General features: G+C 42.9%; 1 protein-coding gene across 2 annotated transcripts in view; it reads right to left on the reverse strand.

Moving 5' to 3' along the window:
* Window positions 1-19,474, reverse strand: part of Cad74A (cadherin 74A) — a 103,631-nt gene that overhangs the window by 30,234 nt on the left and 53,923 nt on the right. For both annotated transcript variants that reach the window (XM_084588977.1, XM_084588976.1), the window contains exons 31-32: window positions 15,978-16,232; window positions 12,147-12,259 (exon numbers count right to left, since the gene is read on the reverse strand). In XM_084588977.1, the coding sequence (XP_084445103.1) occupies window positions 12,147-12,259; window positions 15,978-16,232 (368 nt within the window). The remainder of the gene's footprint in view (window positions 1-12,146; window positions 12,260-15,977; window positions 16,233-19,474) is intronic.

Raw genomic sequence — 19,474 nt, forward strand, 5'->3', positions numbered from 1 at the left:
CCGCCGTGAAAAGTGCCAAAACGAATTATCTGAATAATACAATACCGGGCATATTGCTCAACAATCCGAGAAAATTTGGAATATCATTAACCCGTCTGAAACGTCTAGAATAGTACTAACGAATTCAAATGACCAACCGATATCAGATAGCGCATGTGCAAGTGTACTAAATGATGTGTTTTCGAGTTTTTTTTCAACTGCTGAAACGCCGGATTTGCCTGATTTGGCTGACTGCAACTACCTTCCGATGTATCCTGTTGTAATCAATCCTCATGGTATAGCTAAAATTATTGACAATGTTAAAATATCATCCTCTGCTGGTGTTGACTGCATTACTGCAAAATTTCTAAAAAGTACTAAAATGTATTCATCTCTTGCCTTAACTAAAATTTTTCAGCAGTCATTGGACAATGATGAATTGCCGGCTGATTGGAAGATGGGTAAGGTGGTTCCTGTGCATAAATCTGGCAATAAACACTCTCCTTTTAACTACCGGCCCATATCAATTACCAGCATCCCATGCAAAATCTTGGAGCACATACTATTTTCACATATTGTCATTTTTCTTGAATCCAACTCGTTTTTTCATCCCTCTCAGCACGGTTTTAGGAAGTCTTATTCATGCGAAACACAGCTACTTTTATTCACACACAAACTTCACACAATTTTCGACCGTCGCTTGGTTGCCGATTGCATCTATCTTGACTTCGCGAAGGCGTTTGATACGGTTTCTCATCCTGTCTTGTTACTAAAACTGCGCACGATAGGATTAGATACTAACATTCTAAAATGGCTGGAATGTTTTCTTACGCATCGTCAGCAGTTTGTAGCAGTTAACGACGTTAATTCCACCATTCATCCTGTTCTTTCCAGTGTTCCCCAGGGCACTGTCTTGGGGCCTCTGCTCTTTCTTATCTTTATAAACGACTTACCCAAAAATCTCTCCTCTTCTGTGCATCTGTTTGCTGATGACTGCATTCTTTTTCGGGAAATAACAAACGACAGAGACCAGCACTTGACTCAAACTGACCTTAACACTATCTCATCCTGGTGTAAACTTGGCACATGACACTAAATCCTAACAAGTGCAAACTTATGCGCATTGCTCGTGTTATTAATGATCTGCCTCACTATTCCCTTAATGATGTCTTTCTTGAACCTGTTACAACATATAAGTATCTCGGAATTCATATTACTTCTGATCTCAGTTGGTCCACACACAGAGTACCTTATTAACAAAGCTAATCGCATGCTCGATTATTTGAGACGTAACTTTCACGCAGCCCCAGCAAACATCAAACTTCTTTTATACACCACACTTGTCCGCTCACAGCTTGAATACGCTTCAGCAGTCTGGGATCCTGGTACTAAACGTTTGATCGACCTACTGGAAATGACACAACACAAATCAGCTCGTTTTATCCTCTCTGACTACCTGCACACATCAAGCGTAACCACCACGAAACTTAACTTGGGCTTAACTTCACTTGCATAACGACGCAAAACTGCACGTCTATGTCTTTTTCACAAAATGCTTTATCACGAATCGATTCACCGTGAGCTGCTTTTTCCCCCTTCATACATTTCACCTCGAACCGATCACATACATAAAGTAGGCATCACCATCTGCAGAACTAAAATTTTTTGGACTCTTTTATACCTCGCACATCATATGACTGGAACCACCTTCCTTCTTCCGTTGCGGCAATTACTGATCCTGTTCTGTTTCGTTCTGCTGTTACCGTTTGTAATGTTTAATATTGTATCATTTACTTGTAATGATTTTTTTTCCTCTTTTGTTTTAGCGATCTGTTACGTTCTGTTCATGTTTCACATTTTTCAGTGTTTTTATGTACTTTCCCACTCCCCTCTGTAATGCTTTGCCCTGAGGGTATAATAAATAAATGAATAAAAAAAATGAGATATATTGTCATCATCATCATCAGCCTGACTATACCCACTGCAGGGCAAAGGCCTCTCCCATATTTCTCCACTTAACCCGGTTCTGTGCTAGCTGCATCCACTTGACCCCCGCGAACTTCTTAACCTCATCCACCCACCTAACTTTCTGCCGCCCCCTGCTACGCTTTCCTTCTCTTGGAATCCAGTTTTTTACCCTAAGCGACCATCGGTTATCGTCTCTTCACACTACATGTCCTGCCCATGCCCATTTCTTTTTCTTAATTTCCACTAGAATGTCAGTAACTTGAGTTATTTCTCTGACCCACTCTGCACGCTTCGTATCTCTTAATGTTACCCCTATTATTTTTCGTTCCATAGCCCTCTGGGTTGTCCTCAACTTAAGTAGAACTCTCTTGGTTAGCCTCCACGTTTCAGCCCCATAGGTGAGTACAGGTACGATGCAACTGTTATATACTTTCCTCTTTAGCGATACCGGCAAGCTGCTAGTTATAATGTTTGAGTACCATCTTATCCTCCTAGTTATTTCCTTTTCATGGTCCGGATCTGCGGTTACTACCTGTCCTAAGTAGACATAATCACCTACTACTTCCAGTACTTCGCTACCTAATGTAAACTGCTGTTCCTTCCCGAGGCTGTTGAACATTACCTTAGTTTTCTGCATATTGATTTTTAAGCCTACCTTTCTACTTTTCCTGTCTAGGTCATCAATCATTATTTGCAGTTCATCCCCCGAGTTGCTTAGCAAGGCAATGTCATCAGCAAATCGCAGATTACTGAGGTATTCTCCATCTACCCTTATCCCTAACTGCTCCCCATTCCAAGTCTCTGAATATTTCCTCTAAGCAAGCTGTGAATAGTACGGGGGGATTGTGTCTCCTTGCCTAACACCTTTCTTTATGGGAATTTTGTTACTTTCTTTATGCAGAACTATGGTTGCTGTGCAGCCACTATATACCGGGTGTCCCAGCTAACTTGAACCAAGGGTTACAAAATAATATATTTGAGGTAGGTCAGTGAAACCAGTTGCATACAGCTACCATCCTGCTTGCGTACTACAGGCAATTTTTTGTTTTGCAATTAGTTAATTGGCTAATTATGTTAATTTTTCTAATTTAATAAATATTCACCTCAAACCAAAAATGTGAATTGGAAAGTTGCAGAGCACCTTCAGAAACCCCCATTCCATTAATTGCGATAAAGAAAGTCTCGTGTATCTTTTTTTCCGGGCTCAAAAGAAAGCCCGCGAAATACAAATAATACCACGTGACTAGCGCATTTGAGCGCAGCGATCGTGGTGCTCTCAGTCGTGGTTTGAGCGAACGAAATCAGCTGCGGCCGTGACCCGATGGTCCCGTTGCAGCGGCAGGCAGAAATGTTGGCGATGGTTGGAGCGAGCTCGAGCTCACCCGTCGTCACCGCGATCTGGGCCAGGCCTGTGCACAGCAGCAGCCTACATCACGACAGGTGGATGACGATAAAGAACCGGCAAATGAAGGTGCAGCGCTAATTTTAGTCGAGTCACATGTCATCTCGCCCCTTTACCCAAGCCTGTATGCTCAGATTCAGTGGCTGATACCTTATCGCTCATCCGTTTGCCGTAAAGTTCGCTGATGGGAGAGAAGGAGGGTTTGTTAGAATCCCGGTGGTGTCGGCTCGCCACTCTCGGTGCTACTTGCACCATCACGTGGGCCGGCTGTCAGACGCGGGCGAAGAAGCCATCGCAGGCATATCGGCCTGCCGCTTTAACGGGGAAAAGGAGACACGGCCGCAGCTAATTTCGTTCGCTCAAACCACGACTGAGAGCACCACAATCGCGGCGCACAAATGCACTAGTCACGTGGTATTATTTGTATTTCGCGGGCTTTCTTTTGAGCCCAGAAAAAAAGATACACGTGAGACTTTCTTTATTGCAATTAATGGAATGGGGGTTTCTGAAGGTGCTCTACAAGTTTCCAATTGACATGTTTGGTCTAAAGACGATATTTAATCAATTATAAAAATTAACATAATTAGCTAATTAAGTAATTGCAAAACAAAAAATCGCCTGTAGTGCGCAAGGAGGCTGGCAGTTGAATGCAAGTGGTTTCACTGACCTACCTCAAATGTATTATTTTGTATCCCTTGGTTCAAGTTAGTTGGGACACCCGGTATATCTTCCAGCACTTTCACGTACAGCTCGTCTACCCCCTGATTTCACAATGCCTGCATCACCGCCGAGGTTTCAACTGAGTCAAATGCTTTTTTGTAATCAATGAATGCTATGTATAAAGGCTGATTATATTCCCAGCATTTTTCTATCACATGATTGATGGTATGGATATGATCGATAGTAGTGTACCGTTTCCGAAAACCTGCTTGATCCTTTGCTTGATTGCAGTCTAAGGTTGTCCTGATTCTATTAGCGATTACCTTAGTAAATACCTTATACGTGACAGACAGTAAGCTGATTGGTCTGTAATTTTTAAGATCCTTAGAGTCCCCTTTCTTATGAATGAGGATAATGTTTGCATTCTTCCATGGTTCCGGTACCGTCGATGACACCAGGCACTGCGTATACAGGGTGGCCAGTTTCTCTAGCACGATATCCCCCCCGTCCTTTAGCAAATCTGTAGTTATCTGATCCTCTCCAGCTGATTTCCCCCCCCTTAGATATATTGTATTGAGATATATTGTACAGACATCCAACTGCACAGGCTAATTCTGTGCTCAAGTTTTTTATGTGAGTAGACCAGCTCAGATCTTCATGAAACCAAACCCTAGAGAAACTTTTGCTCCTTTACTTGATTTATTAAAGTATCCTCAAATTTTACAGTGAGTTTATTAGGTAAAAGTTTGTTGACAGGACGAAATGTGATAGATGTTGTTTTAGAAGCATTTAGTCGTAGTTCCTTAACCAGTTTGACAGAAGTGCAAGGTAGGCGTTTGCAGAAGATTCTATTGTCAGCAAATTATGTGAAGAAAATATTAGTGTCATCTGCATACATTATAACTTGAGCGGAACTATCTATCTCTACACTGTCATTAATATTTCAATATTCCATGTTTTCAATTATTTTGTCTTTGATGCAAATTAGAGCCTCTTCAGTTGACCGGTGCTTCCAAAAGTCATACTGACACAGTGTTATGACTTGATTTAAAAAAATTGAGCAAACTGGTCATGAATAATACTTTCAAGTATTTTAGATATCGAAGTGTCTAAAGGTACGTCCGACGTATCCATTCGAATCTCGTTAAGATACGGCGGACGTCGATATACATGGCTCATGGCTATATGCACGTCGAACGCCACATTCCGCTTGTTACGCGTGAATGAATCTTATCCAGGTCTATAATATCAGCTAGCTGCGCGACTCTCGATGAGGTGCTACGAAGAGTTCATCCGTTCTAACATAGATCACGGACTTCACTCAGGGTTGTCTACGGCAAGCATCGCTGTCACGCACATATATCTGCAAGCGATGCGATGTATACTGCACCAGCTCCACCAGCTGGCATATCGAGATACGCACATTCACGAGCAGCTTTCGCTTCGCACTAAACTATCACCTCGATCTTCCCGTAATGCAAGCGAGCTATTCCTAGCATTTACGCTGTCTTGGGTCCTGCATCGACCTCCGAAGATCTAGTACTGGCACACCTCACACACCTCGCCGTGCAGAACATTCGGCAGTCCAAAGTATATGTGAAATGGCATTATGCCTGTTCCTCGCATGTAGATAGAGGAAACAGGATGTTTCTAGTTAAATTCGTTTAAAGTCTACCCCAGAGCCGTGGCAGAAGACATGTCGAATCTACTAGAGGCCTGCGCTGCTACTGCAGCGAGCTGCACATCGACTCGTCGAGGTGAAGACCTACTGCACCGCAATACATGAGTGCACAACCGAAAAGCCGGAAGCGCGAACGATCTGAATTCCCTACGAACAGCAATGTTCTTTGGTATTTAGGGGAAGACTAGACTAAAATGCTCAGCCTGCATCTTTTTGTCGTTGAATTTTGCGTACATGTTGTTTAAACCCCCACATGCTCGAGGTTAGCGTGACCCGACTGAATGGCCGCGCAGCTTTGAAACGAGCGGGAGATACGCATGTGCCGCCGGACTTATAGGTACGCGGTAGAAATGCGCGCTGCACATTTCGTTGCAGAAGCTGACTCTTGGAATTTTGCAGAGGGTGCCATGCAAGTGATCATTGCATGTTCCCACGGCAGGCCTACCCCGAGGCACATGAATGTTCAACCATGGACGTATCAATGATCGAAGAGAGGACGGATTTTCATAATATTGGGCGCGAAATTGATAGCTACCAGTGCTCGGTGTTAGATAAATTCTGCCTTGACCATGCACAATTCAGTGTTTGAGGTGTGGTCAGTAGCTATAAGTTTGAACAGTTCGCCTTTCAAATCAACGGTGCCAGCGATGGACCGGCGGAGCGATTTTCCACGCTACACCACTGTCTTGCTAGAAAGCCTACCTATGTGGCGTCTGACATTCAGCTGCTTTTTGTGGGCCCCGTAATTGAATGCAACGCCTTCAGAAATGCGTTAAATGTTCAAAAATGTGTTCTCTTCAACAGTTTCACTCCAGGCTGTCAAAGCAGGCAGATGCTGATAAAGCAGTTGAGCATTCCAGTTGAAACCAAACATCCGCACGTCTTTAGAAATCTGTAAAATCGCCTTCAGTTTTTAAAATTATTAGAATAGGTCATTTTCCGATTGCTGGGACATAGACCCTCATGATAGCGCTGCCACGTGAATAAGGACCACACCAGACCGAAAGCTTGTCTCATATAACATAGCTAACCAAGGTATACCTTACAGCGTTGTGTTGATTTTTATGGTGCATAAGGGACTAATACTGCCATGCACCAAGAACAAGGTTTAATGGATTTATTTTGTGTGTAATGACTAAAATATTCTTTAGGACGTAGCTTGTTTAGGAACATTTTAGGAAACCAAAACTGCAGGAAATTTGCACGTCTCTCCTAGGATCATGCTGGGATGGAAAGAGATCTGTTGCACATTGTACAAAATGTTTTCCTCTTATTTTCTCGACTCTGGCGTACGTGTAAGTAAGATATGGTTTATTGTTAGTTCATCTCCACACTCCTTGCATATTGGTTTGTCCTCTTTCATAATATGAAGCTGTGTGTGAGGTGTGGGTATCTGTTTTGTGAAGATGACCTAAAATGTCCTCATTGTTGTGTTTTTGATGGCTGCATGATTTCCATTCCTCGATGACAGGTTCTACAAAGTATATCCAGAATAACGGCCTAGGGGGCGAGTTGGTGCATGATGGAATTGAACGGCGGCGCAACACGGAAACGGACACAGTGTCCCCTTCTTGTCTGTGTCCGTTTCCGTGTTGCGCCGCCGTTCAATTCCATCTACAAAGTATAGTTTGTAGTTTATTTCAATGTTTCAAAACTTCTGCCATTTCACTCTCACTTTTCTTTGTATAAGCTTCTTAATATCTTCATGCAGCATATTCACCCTCTGTAATTTAGCATTGTGGCAAGGTAACCTGGTTATTTCTTTTCATCACCTTTCAAGACAGCTGTCTCAATTTCATAAAGCGTAGGGTTCTGACGACAGGAACTCCTTGGAAGTCATAGAAATAAATGAGATCCACAATCATGAGCTATCTAGGGTATGCATATACATGTCCATCGCTCAGTGGAATGGTGTCAGTGCGCTGTTAGAACAGGTCTTGTGGTAACAACAACCATTGTCTGAGGTGGTCCTTTAATGGGCATTGAAATGCTATGTAACTACAGGTACTGATAGAACTCTTGATCATGTTATATGATGCGATCCTTGCATGCATATAGGTATACATTTCAGAATCTGCAGTGCACCACTTGACCATTTGCCACCAGTTTGTGTGAAAATGTATTTTTCATGCATGTTAACCAGTATTTAACAGATGGACCCTGTGCACAAGCCAAAAGTGCCAAGAGCCAAATGTCACGAGGCCATACGACATGGCAGGAGCTGTTAAGTCAGGCTTACAAAGTTATATTTGAAATATGTTCTGGGACGTTTCAGCTCCGACTAAGGAAGGTTACTCCTAGGCCATGGAGGCATGTTTGTACAGTTTGGTTAACGTGAGGCTTACAGAGGTCTATGCCAGGTTGTCTATCACATAACAGGGCAGCCTACGACCGTATGCTAATGAGTATGTCTGAGATAACAGAGACACGAATTAAGGAATTAGTAATGAAGTTTGTAGCAAAGAGCATGTAAATTAACGGGAATCCACAGTGGGATCTGCAGACAAGAGCCATTAACGCTGGCGCATCATACCCTTACAGGTGGAGATTAACTCCCTAATTTTTTGTCTGCTCAAAGCTTGTCATTTTCTTCGTTCTTCCAGGTGGGGAAGATGTGAAAATGATAGCATCGAGAATGCCAGAGACCATCGTTAACAAGGATGCTGATCCCAACAGTGTAAAAAGGAATTTTAGAAAAGATTGGTGACTAGTAATGCTGGCAACAGTTGAAGCTAAGTGGAAAGGCATGAAATTGAAATGCAACGTATGCAGAGATATGTTGCGAGACGACCAGTCTGTGGTGTGCGACATCTGTCTCCGTTAGTTTCATCAAGTGATTGGCCAAAGCAGATGGGGCTTGTGGTTTTGTGATAAGTGCAGTGTAGTAGCGTAGATGCAACCTTGCCCATTAACAATTGGAGTGCAGTAAGTACATTGTTTTGTTTTTGTAAGATGTTCATGGTTTCCGTGCAAACATTACGAAAAATTTCTTCCTAGAGAATGTTTGCTGAAATGTGAATATAATGTGCAATAAAACTAGTGTTTTCTTGCTATTTACTTTTCCTTCTATACGTTAGTTCTGTGAAGGAAACCACATGCTAGAAGCAAATGTAATGGCATGCATTTTGATATTTGGCCCCGTTGTGCTGGCTCAGTAGAGTGCTCGGCTGCTGAACCCATAGATGCAGATTTGGTTCCAGCCACAGCAGGGGCATTTCAATAGAGGCGAAATAATAGGCCGTCATGCACCGTACGGTGTCAGTGCATGTAAAAAAACTCCAGGTGGTCGAAATTATACTGGAGCCTTCAACTATTGTGTTCCTCATAGCTGTAGTTGTTTTGGGATGCTAAACCTGATATTATATATCACATCATACTCTGAGTAAGATGCTATTCATGGTCAGTTAATCATACACTAAATGACCAATTTTTTTCTGCATGTTACAGCGGCCGTTGTACAATTTTATTTTAGCCTTCATGAAGAATATCACACTGGCTCCACATGGCCTTCTGTCGACCTTTGATATGTATCACAACAACACACCCAAGTATGTATTTGTCTAAGGGCACCTATGGGTGCAAGAAGGGGACCGTTGCTTTCCATTTGTCAGAACTGAAATGCATGATCCACATCATTCCTGTATATCAACTACCTGCTATTTGAACTGTTCAGCATTGATGCAAGTTTCAAAGAACTGCAATTAGCAAATTAATCCAAGCAGAAAACCATGCCAAGAACTGCTTCGGTTTCATCTTTAACAACTGTTTGAGAACTAAAATTTGCCAAATGTTGCAAAACATAAATGAGAGGTTACAAAATCTAAAAAACAACACATCCTACCTGTGGCACGTAGGATTTCACATCCTAAAGTGACATATGTAGCTATGAAGAATACTATAGTGGAGAGCTCCAGATTAATTTGACTGCCCGGGCTTTGTACTTTGCGTTGACATCTTGCAGGAAACAGATGCATTTGCATTTCACCTGCACCAAAGTGCGACTGCCATCACTGACATTAAACATCACGACCTTGGGGCAAGTAGCCGAACGTGCTGCTGAGATGTCGCAGCGTGTACGTACATGCTATACACGTCAACCTTTCTAGCATTAAAGCTGTCACATGCATGACAGATATTCATGTTCAGCTTTGGACTGACAAGTTTAAAAGTGTACCATTTGTGTTTGTCTAGCATGAAAAACTAAGGAAAAACGAAAAAAATTGAGCATAATATATTGAAGAAGCACTAGTCATTAACACATAAAGCATATTCGTTCCTTTATTAAAGTGGCCTTCAACAATAGTACAAAGCCTGAAAATTTAGGAAGGTGCTGTGCCAGGCAGCTATTTTACAGAAACCTGAACAATTTCACCTGTAGCAATGCGTACCTCGGCAGTGTGGGCTGGGCACTTATTTTTCGGTCCACTCCAACATGCGAAAACTGCATCATGTGCATTCCCATTTTCCGAGTTTTGAGCTCTGCAGTGCAGTCTGATAACAAATTGTCGCCGACTTATTTTCGTCTGACTGTTGCACAGTGCGTGTAAATAAATTACCAATGCACCTAATAAACACTGACATGCACGTGGAACATCGCCAATCATAAACGGACACACTGATGTCCGTCCAGACTTCGGCGCACTCATCACAGCACTCTCGTAGTCTCATACAGCACTCTAGTAGGATGTAATCCGCACATCGCAGCATCTCACGGTAAGCACAAACCACACCTCCAGTTGTACAACAAACACGAATGACGCGATGCTTGGGCTAGAGACACGCCGGCGGTACCCAGCTTTTTCAGCGCCACTTGTATATGTAGAACTTGCAGCACCAAACCTCAATGCGAACAGAAAGTGGTGCGTTATGTGACGCCTCTCATCACAGATGGAAGTGAGAAAACTTTGAAGAATCAAAACTACATAACTACATAACGACCGTCGTAGACGTTAATCCACATGATAACGAGGACCAAATGAGCGGGCGTAAGGGCCGCTGGCTAACCGTCAACACCGCGATTACATGCGCTTGCGCTCTGGTCGTGCTTGCCACCCTGCCGCGGTCCAACTCGCGTAAACCTATCATCATGCCATCACGTAGTATATCACCCATTCTAGGCACTATTCTGTGTAATTTCACATTTCACGCATGGTATGTAGTACATACTTCTTGCACCTCGCACACCTCGTACCAACTTCGGTTTGGCTACATATGGCTACCAAGTTGTTGCTACAACCACATCTGGGGATCTCGGATCCGTCCGGCTTTCCCGATGGATCCCAAGGGACCCGTCAGATGAACCCCACCGATCGGGTCCGTCCGCCGTACCTCTGAAAAATATTTCCCGGATCCGTCCGACGTATTCCGAAGAAAAACACACCGGGTTCGTCGGACGTAGCTTTAAGACCATTGATCGGGTCCATCCGACGTACCTTTAGCCACAGCCTTTAGATATAGTAGGAAGTACTGTTTCTCCAAAATAAAGGCCCTGAAGCTAACGAATTAAGAACAAGAGAGTTACATTGAATAGCAAGAGTTGCAAAGGCCACAGGGATGTCTTTTAGGACACCTATAACATTTTCGTCAATACTGAAAGTATTAACCCACAACTCTGCATCGCAGACTCATATTTCCTACAAGCTTCACAACAGCATCCTTCTCACCTGAACATGTCTGCACCTTCTTCCCATGTCGTCTCACCTCTCCTGCCTAAACAGCCCTTCACCCTATGCCAATCAGGAGCACTGTCTCTTTCAGTGTCCAGTAGCCCTCTGAACTTCATTTCCTACCCACTCCCACACACGCACACACTCCTACCTGGAGTACCTGGATGGCATTGAATCAAATGGACAACCAGTGCCTCATCCAGAATCTTTATGAAGTGCATGCGTCGCTCTTTATTAAAGTGACTTCCTCTATCTCTGAATTTATGTCGAGAGGATGAGCGCAATCATGAAATCTGAGCATTTTATCATGTGCTCCTCGAGAATTTTACTCAGTGGCCCATAGGTTCCAAATGCACGTACTGCTCAAAAGGCAACAGAGTGAAGCAGCAACGAAATAGCATGAAAAAAAAAAAAAAGTGTATTAAAATGACTATGAGAGCAGTGCTTAACCCTTCGACTGTTTTTGCCATACGAGTACTGCGGCCGCATTCCGTCCCACGCCGTTTTGCCGTACGGGTACTGCGTTAAACGCATAGCATTTAAAAAAATTCGACACTGGTGGCGAGTTTTATTTTCCGGAATATTTGACAGTCGAAGGATTAAAAGCTGCAGAGGGATTGCAAACATTTCTATTAATATCAGGGATATTAAAAAAAAAAAAGCTTGGAATGGTGATAAAAACTTTATCAATGATTCCCCTGTAAACACTTATTTGATGTCGCATGAATTAGAATACATGTGTTGTTTTCGCCGAGCGAAAGAACAAAAGAAAAGACGTAATAGTACTCACTCTGTAGTATGTTACATTCCGGATGGAGTACATGATCATGTTTGATGAACTGTCAGGGTCCTTTGCTTTCAGAGTAATTAGTTCACTGTTGATTTCAGAATTAATTCGTATACCTAGAAAATACATCAGCCACTCATTTATTTTCCATCAAACTGAAAGTAAGCAGGGTGATCATAAGGAAAGACAATGAGAAAGTAGCTGCAAAATGGTTCTGGTATGAAAGGTATACATTTATGCAGTATGTGACACACTGCTACAGTAATTTAAGTGAAATTGAAAATGACTGAGAGTTCACATATATAAAGAAATTAGCAAGCGGCACCTAACTGAATATGTATTTCAAGGAACAAAACTTTTGCAGATATAAATAGTAGTTTTTAGAAAAGCCTTGAAGCACTTCTTCATCATTTCCAATGGTTAGATCATGTGCTCATGACTATTTGAGTCAAATATAGCTGCCCTACACAGAGCAAACAATCTACAGTCCCGCTATAATGGTGGCATGCCTTTTCCTAAGTGGTTTTACTGCATGAACAAAGCGAGTGGCATTAGGTAAAAACTGCAGCATGTGTCTCAGCAGCCTTCATTCAGTGCCAAAAATGGTGCTGAGTGAAGCTTAAGGCCCTTACAGCAAGTTGAGCGAGCATAGTGCGACTCTACCCCTGAGCAGGGGGCAACTCTCCGCCAGATGACAGGCAAGAGAAAAAAAACTGCATTGTCAGGTACAAACAGGCAGGCACAGCAATATCCCCAAGAAATGAGTTGTCAATGTGGAGAGGGGGAAAGCAGCCCCAAAAGCAAGTTGGCGACGAATCACGCTAGTGAGCGTACACATCGTTGCCTATGCTAATTGAGGTAAATGCTTATTATGAAACAAATGTAAAAGTAGCACAAAATTATTAGCAAGTTATAAAGCCAACCAAAGTGAAGCAAAATTAATTGGTGAAACTTTAGAGGATGTAGCAAAAGGGAAAAGCATCATTGTAAATGTACTTTTTGCTTACACACCTCATCGCATCTAACCATCTGAGCACCTGTCAATTCTTTTAACCCTTGCCATCCTTCCCATTCCTTAAGCATTTTAAAGCGGAAATTTTACCAGCCCCACTGATCGGAAGACCCATCAGTGGCATGCCACTTTCACGGTATTATCAGCAGTAGTACAAAGAGAGCAGGGGCATATGGAAAGGGAGAGATGGGGCCCTTTGAAGCATGCATGAAAGGGGAGTAGTGGCAAGAGTGCAAGGTCATTTTTCTGTGCTCGTGCCAAGGACACCCTCTATGCATCTGCTTGTGCATTCCTCTCCGTGTTTACATCTCAGTACGCACACAGAGAGCTGACCATTTACATCGGTCTGCGGGCAGGCATCTTCCCCACATTCTCTGCAAGCCGTAGCACTTCTGTGCCTAGCGGTGCATCCCCTACAGTCACAACTCCGGATCAACATGTGTGATGGTTTGAAGAAATACGTGCGTTCTTAGAGTAAGCCTCAATACACCAATTCACCAAGCTATCTGCGCATGTGTGCACATTCTGGACGTGCTCCACCGCCATATTAGCTGTAGTCTCGCCACTGATGGGAACCAAGCATTGCAGCTGCCGCTACGCAGCCGTTGTCAAAGACGACGATTTGCCGCAATACCTCTTTGTGAAAAGTTTTGCATCGCCCTGTGAAGAGAAGGGACCTTGACTGATGCTGCTTATCTAAATAAGCAAGGGAATAACCATTATTTCAGGACGAAAAGAGTGGTGAGCAGGCATTATCAAGCAAGATGGGGATCTCTCAACATGAATGGAACAAGCAACCTACACCAACATTTCAAGTGCATGTTTTTGTCATTAAAGTTTGGGATGAAATGAAGAATGTACTGTTTAAAGGGGGTTACTATCAGCGTCCTGCAAATTTATTTGAATCAATTTGAAAAAATTACACGCCTCACCTGGACGCTCGTTTGCGGTGAAATCGCACACAAAGCTTGCCCATCATGGACCCTTTTGTTGCGTAGTAAATTTGTCAATGGTGCTTATCCAGTTTGGTTGCGAATGATGAGAAACTAGAACCATCTGCGACCGGCTTGAGAGAGCGAAAGACGCAAGCGCCAACTTTTTGGCAAAGGGCACTAGTGGCACCACCTTGCATCGCTGGAGGAAAGTGCCATGACAAAAAACCGCCGAGGGGAGCGTTGCAATGTGCGCAACTAGCCAGATGGTGCCACTACTGCCTTTTGTCGAAAACTCTGCGCTGGCATCTTTCGCTTCCACATTGTCTCCGCAGGCAATTGTAGTTTCTCATCATGCACAGCCAAAAGGTAAGCGACGTGCAAGCTTTGTGCAAGTTCTCACCGCAAACAAACCTCCAGTTGAGGCAGATTTTTTTTAAACAGTTCAGATGAAGTTGCAGAGCACTATTGCGGTAGTGCGTATCGTTCGAGTGTTGCTTCATTTTCCTAGTATGCATTGCTTGCATCAGTTTCAGTAACGTGCACACAGGAAGGTCACTGTCAGGTGTTGTGAAAGATATTAAAGATAAGCTGTGCTGTGTTGTGGCTTTACCACCTTCAGTACCATCAACGCAGTGCCACTGCCTACGGGACCAACATTTTTCCGGCTTATTGCACCAAATGCAACAGATAAAACCGCCCATTGCAGACCGTGAAGAAGGGACAGAAAATGCCGCAAAACATATTCCAACACATAGAGAAAGAGGTGGTGATAGCAGTGACTTCAGCAAAGCCACTTGAAGCATCTGTCAGTATGTGACCTGAGTGTTATGCGCTGACGAAAGAGTTTTGTGAGTGGATTCCAGTGTGTTAAAGCTTGTATAAGCATAGGAGTGGTGGTCGTGCTGGCGCTCTCAAAAATCTGAAATGTCTCTACCAAAATTTTTTTTTGTTTCTCACATGGCACTGCTAGCAGATGTAAACTATAAACTGCCTTCCTTCAGTGTCACAAACAGGATGTGCTAATGGTGGCAAGGAAGCAGACAAAATAGGCTGAACAAATCTAGAAAGTTGCCTGCCTGAATAATTGTTTACCACTCTTGTGCGCAAGAAGCAATGCAGACATAAGTGTAGCATGTAACATGTGTCACCAGGTGGAGCAATGCTCGGTGGTGCTGGTATTGACATGTACCCTCCATTACAGCGAGAATGATAAGAGCAAGAAAAACCCTAAGGCGTGATTTTTAGTTGTTTTACAATTGCCTTTAAAAACGGAGAACACTACTAAAGCTAAACTTAAACCAACCTTTTTGGCCAGTTGGAAAGCCCAGCTCGGCAAGCTTAGGTGTGCCACCTACCTTAGCCTCTTCCAAAGAACTCGACACTTATGTGGGTAAGCCAGTTATCACTCTCCACCTATTTTTCCAGGTATGCAAAAGGGTCTCGGGACTCTTTGTAAAATGTACTTCAAGTTTCACATTTCCTCGCTATACAAGCTTTCTTCCTTGTGCCTCATGCATAGCTTTCTAGCAGCATAGACAGAAAAAAATTTCAAGAAGAAAGAAAAAGAAAATGACTGAGGCAATACACACACATGACACATTTCTGCTTTTCGTTTGTTTACAAAATTATATGCTAAGTAAAGAACTAATGAGCCAAGGCATTTACTCTGCGTTCTTTTACAGTTAAAGCTGTTTCAGGGAGCTCTCCAGCAATGTTCTTGTCTTCGTAAGCCCAGTATGGTGGCCAACAGAACTGAAAATATCCTATAAATGAGAGCGCAGCACCAACCACATATCTTTCCTACCTAAGGTCACACACAAAGCTACATCATGCCAGGCACGATGCACTGTCGAGACCATTACGCATAAGGCTTACTCTCCTACTTACCAAGGACATAAGAAGGCTTCTCAAATGAAGGCGAGTTATCGTCAATGTCCTCAACCTTTATCTCAGCCAATAGCTGTGTCTTGTCATCAGGATTGTAGGCGGCATCAACCTGCTCTAAACGCTTTGATGGCATGCTGACTTGCACAGTAAGGAGGTACCGGTCCTTTTTTTCACGGTCAACCCTCTTTTTGGTTAATATCTCGCCTTCGTTGTTGCCGGTACGCTGAATAGCGAAAACATTGTCCATGTTGCCACCTAGAGGAACAATTGTAAGAATAATTCACATCGACCAGTAAAAGACAAACAAAAATAGTGAATTGCAGCTGACTGGTAGATTTGATGAAAACCCATGTATTGCCACTCAGTTCTGTTTACAAATGCTCCAGTGAAAAAATAAGGGTCAAATGTAACTAGGTGGCAATAATACATTAAAAAACCTCAGCATTATGCCCATTGTGTCAGTTCAGTGCATTTACTAGGTTGCAAAGCTCAATTTAGCTTAGTTCCTGAAAGCTGTTTATCACCCTGATGAACCACACGCCCTTTCAACAAGAAGTACAATGCAAAAGAAGCAGCAACGTGAACAGTGCAATTAAGCAAAATGGAAAGTTGGGTTTGCTGGTATGCATTCATGGTTAAAATGGCAGTACAATAATAAACAAAAACGAACAGCGAAGACAACACAAGATAAGCACTTACAGCAGCATAAGCATTCTTTTTATGCAACTTGCAGAATATATACATGCATTTAAAAAAAAAAAAGATTACAGAAGAAAACTCTATTGATTATACGGCTCTATACCTAGAAAGATGTTTCTCTCCCAGAAGGCAGAGAAATATATGCACACCACTGAAAGGTCAATCAGACATGCCAGGCCATTTGCCACATGCAAGCTTAATGCATGTGCGCAATTTCGTTATCTTGTAGGTGAGAGTACTTTGGATAGACAGGCTGATGTGCTAACATGCACCTCAAAAATTGTAACTGGTTAAGGAATGGGTTTTGTTCATCTATATATGATGTCTTGTATGTTTTCAGAAGCAAGATTCAGGCTAATACAGGTGATTCTGGATACACTGAATTTTTGCTTATATCAAACTGTCTGAATACCCCCCTGAAAATTCCATGCAAAAGTATAGCAGCATTGTTCTCGCTTATCAAGGTCTTGTTAACGAAACATAGAGATATCAAGATACCCTTGCGAGGGGAACTCCTCCTAATGAGGCTCCCACGATAACTTTGTGCACATGAATCCAGGTAAGGAGAGCATGCTTGGGTACCTGCTGGCAGTGCTAACCCTGTAAAATTATGTGACAAGATGAGCATCAAGACTGCTTGAAAGTGGATTTTGGTCTAGCGTACAGCCATCAGCATGCTTAACACAAATGCTCGAGCACATGACCTCGACGAATTTAAGAGCCGCTCAGTGCTGGCTGATGGGCCCCCACAGCCCGTCAAGGTGGCTAAAGAGTGCCAGCGATCTTCACTGGCCCCAAACATATCGTGCAACATGAATTCAGATCTCGTGGCTAGTGCTGAGCGATGCAAATATCCATCCAGGCCACACGCTCGAGCATTCATGTTAAATATGCTGACGGCTATACTACATACTGAGGGATTATACTGACAGCAAGGAGAGCACAGAATTTTTTTTTCTTGACTGATGGGAATAATAATGTATCCATGAAGATAACTGATTAGAAAGTAGAAGAAGAAACAGCCACATGTCTTTGGTGGGATCTGAACCCACGACTGACAAATTTTGCGTTTGGTGCTGCACAAACTGAGATTTGGCAAGTTATTCAATCTTTTACTTCCTTAAGTATTATTTGTGTTGTGTGTAATGTGACATTGCTGTCATACAAAGAAGCTGGCATTCGGTGCACCAGTTGACATGTGGTGAAGCCAGCCTAGCTGACCGAAGGCTTGCCTGCCGCAAGCCTCTCCAGTGACCTCTCTAGTGGCCTGCTTCACTGCTGAAGGCAAAGCAGAAACAAGCTGTACCATAACTGTACCTGAGCTATCATTATGCTTATAGCGCACAAGTAACACATTTAGAAATCATGTGATTGGAAGCGGCTTTTCCCAAAATGCCGTCAGCTGCAGCTTTAATGCGAGCTCCAGCTCCATTTGGCACTTGTGCCATGCGAGCTCCGATTCTCCGATCTGGCCCATGGACCAGGACATGAGGGTGCGCGTAGCGATTTCATGTGCACAGTTTGCCACTTCACCCAGTAATATACTCAGCAGGTTAAATCCCATGGTGACAAGTTATGCTTAGGTGCTGCATTAATTGGGTTTTATTTTTTCTTTAAATTCAGCTGACTTTTCAGTGCTTACTTCAAAATGCAAGTTCCATCTTTTTTTTCTTTTTGGCAGATATTATTCCGGAAAAACAAATTCCTGGTATTTTTAGGTGATATAAAGTTGTGTTCCTGTATGTGCCAAAGCCATTCACAATTTATCTTGGCCTTCTTTTTTGTCAGCGTGAGCATTCAATTCCGTAGTAATTAACACACAACTGACCATTTATTATTAGTAAAATGCACGAAGTTGTGCATGCAAAAGGAAATACTATTCCCCCCTCCAAAAAGTAAAGGAAGGTAAATTATGGAACTGTACCACAAAAATGCAAGTGGTAGGTGACTAACTGATGGACTGCCATATAATCACTAAATTTAGTTGCGACTGATTGAGCGAGAGAGCAGGAATCACATGGTCTGCATGTTTACGAGAATGGAATTGCCATTGATTGTCATGGTAGGGAACATGGGTGTTTCCATGAAGCTTATCCATAGGTTCCAGTGCCCTTATACAGGGTGCAGAAATCTGCTTAACCAGCTAACTGTCTCGATGGGAATGAACAGTGCTACTGCAGCAGACGGCATTTGGCAACAAGGTGTAGACCTCTTATTCTGCAGAAGGTGAGTAAAATAGCACCCCAGAGTGCAAAACTGTCATAGTTAATCCAACAGTCTATCGTCTCACCGTGCCCCTGGCTTCCCCACTTTGTTAGCTTTTTCCAATGCCTGAGAGTTACTCCTACTTTAATAGCCAGCTAGCAGCGGCATGCATGTCACGAATACTGACCTCTTTCAGTATAAAACTGAATTTTCAAAACCAGGTTCGGCATACTTCTATTGCTTTCATTCAGTTTAAATTCAAAAAGTCATACCGCTAATTATGTTGCACTGCCTTGAATTCACTGTTCGTTAGTGCTCACTTCATATCAGCCTCCTCAAAAATGGTTACACACCTGCTTAAGCAATATTTGCATTGCTTCAGGTTTGACCCTATAACATCAGGCCCAGAAAGGAACTGCATTGCTGCTGATCACATATGGGCTGCGCCTTTTTTACTAAATATTACCAAGGCCCTTCAATGAACTTCAGGCTTCTATTGATCTGAGTATAAGATCATATGCGAGAATGAAGCGACACCTCTAGTGGTGTCAAGGCTTCAATGTAGCCACCGCCAAGGCACAATTTTATCACGC

Source organism: Amblyomma maculatum, chromosome 1, assembly GCF_055883805.1.
Source record: "Amblyomma maculatum isolate TAMU_Amacu chromosome 1, ASM5588380v1, whole genome shotgun sequence".
Taxonomy (NCBI): Eukaryota; Metazoa; Arthropoda; class Arachnida; order Ixodida; family Ixodidae; genus Amblyomma; species Amblyomma maculatum.